A 1,056-nucleotide genomic window follows, 5' to 3' on the forward strand; every position below is an offset into this window, starting at 1 on the left:
CAGTAGCTCGCTCACACTGAGGACCTATCCACATCATCATTTACCCATAATGCTTTGTGTGTAAATAAAATGGCCCCGTCCGTGTTAAAATATATTTTTAAAAATTTACAAAACTAATCAGCCTACAGTATCTTTACAGTCTTTATTTTACAGTTAAAATATGTTTATCAAATAAAGTCTTATGTTACAACTAATCCGGGATCCCTTTAAGTGGTTTAGTTTGTTTCTTTTCTTTTTCTTTTTTTTTTAAACCACACTAAGAAATTTTTATTTGTGTTCCTCGTATGGATTGAGYCGGTGAGCTGGGTGGTCAGGAGGAAGAGGACTCCCCTCAGCTGCTGAGGACCAGGAGRGACGCCTCCTTCATGCGCACCCAGAGACGGTCCAACACACACTCCGCCAGAGACCTGCAGCGCCTGCGCGCGCACAGGTTCTCCATCAACGGGCACTTTTACAACCACAAGGTGCAATCAACAGAACACACATGTACTTTAATGTATCCCGTCGTTGATGTATCACCAGGTGCGGCGGGGCTGTGGTTTCCTTTCACTGTACTTCAGCTACCTACCACAATAGACTGCTGCGGGCTGATTTCATTAATGCGCCACATAAAACACATTCACACCCRAGGGGTCTGCATTAGCTTGATACAGCTTGTGTAAATATTGATGTTGAGCAGTTTCCAGCTGCAGATGAAGGGATTTCCTTTTTCTGTTTCAGTGTTCCTGGCCAAAATGTCCAAGGTGTTCAAATCCAGGAACACTCAGCTTGATACACACAGTGTTTCTTTACAAAAATGTACTCCATGCTTTTCTTTCTTTTTCTAGACGTCTGTGTTCACCCCAGCCTATGGTTCAGTCACTAACGTACGCGTAAACAGCTCGATGACAACGGAACAAGTCCTCAACCTGRTGCTGCACAAGTTTAGGGTGAGCAGTACTGATCTCACCTCTTAATTTCAAATAAAGTTAACTGGAAGTAATTTTCTTTTGTTGTGTTGAAGGTGGAGAATAACTCAGATGAGTTTGTACTTTATATGGTGCATGAGTCTGGTGG

At 42.7% G+C, this 1,056-nt stretch overlaps 1 protein-coding gene across 1 annotated transcript in view; it reads left to right on the forward strand.

Moving 5' to 3' along the window:
* LOC106537194 (ras association domain-containing protein 4) overlaps window positions 1-1,052 on the forward strand; it is a gene marked incomplete at both ends in the record, with an annotated part of 5,243 nt that extends 4,191 nt beyond the window's left edge. The window contains 3 exon segments of the mRNA XM_014034572.1: window positions 295-464; window positions 828-929; window positions 1,004-1,052. Of these exon segments, the coding sequence (XP_013890026.1) occupies window positions 295-464; window positions 828-929; window positions 1,004-1,052 (321 nt within the window).
* Between the last annotated feature and the right edge of the window lie 4 nt (window positions 1,053-1,056).

This window comes from Austrofundulus limnaeus, unplaced genomic scaffold (genome assembly GCF_001266775.1).
Source record: "Austrofundulus limnaeus strain Quisiro unplaced genomic scaffold, Austrofundulus_limnaeus-1.0 Scaffold2175, whole genome shotgun sequence".
In the NCBI taxonomy this organism is placed as follows: Eukaryota; Metazoa; Chordata; class Actinopteri; order Cyprinodontiformes; family Rivulidae; genus Austrofundulus; species Austrofundulus limnaeus.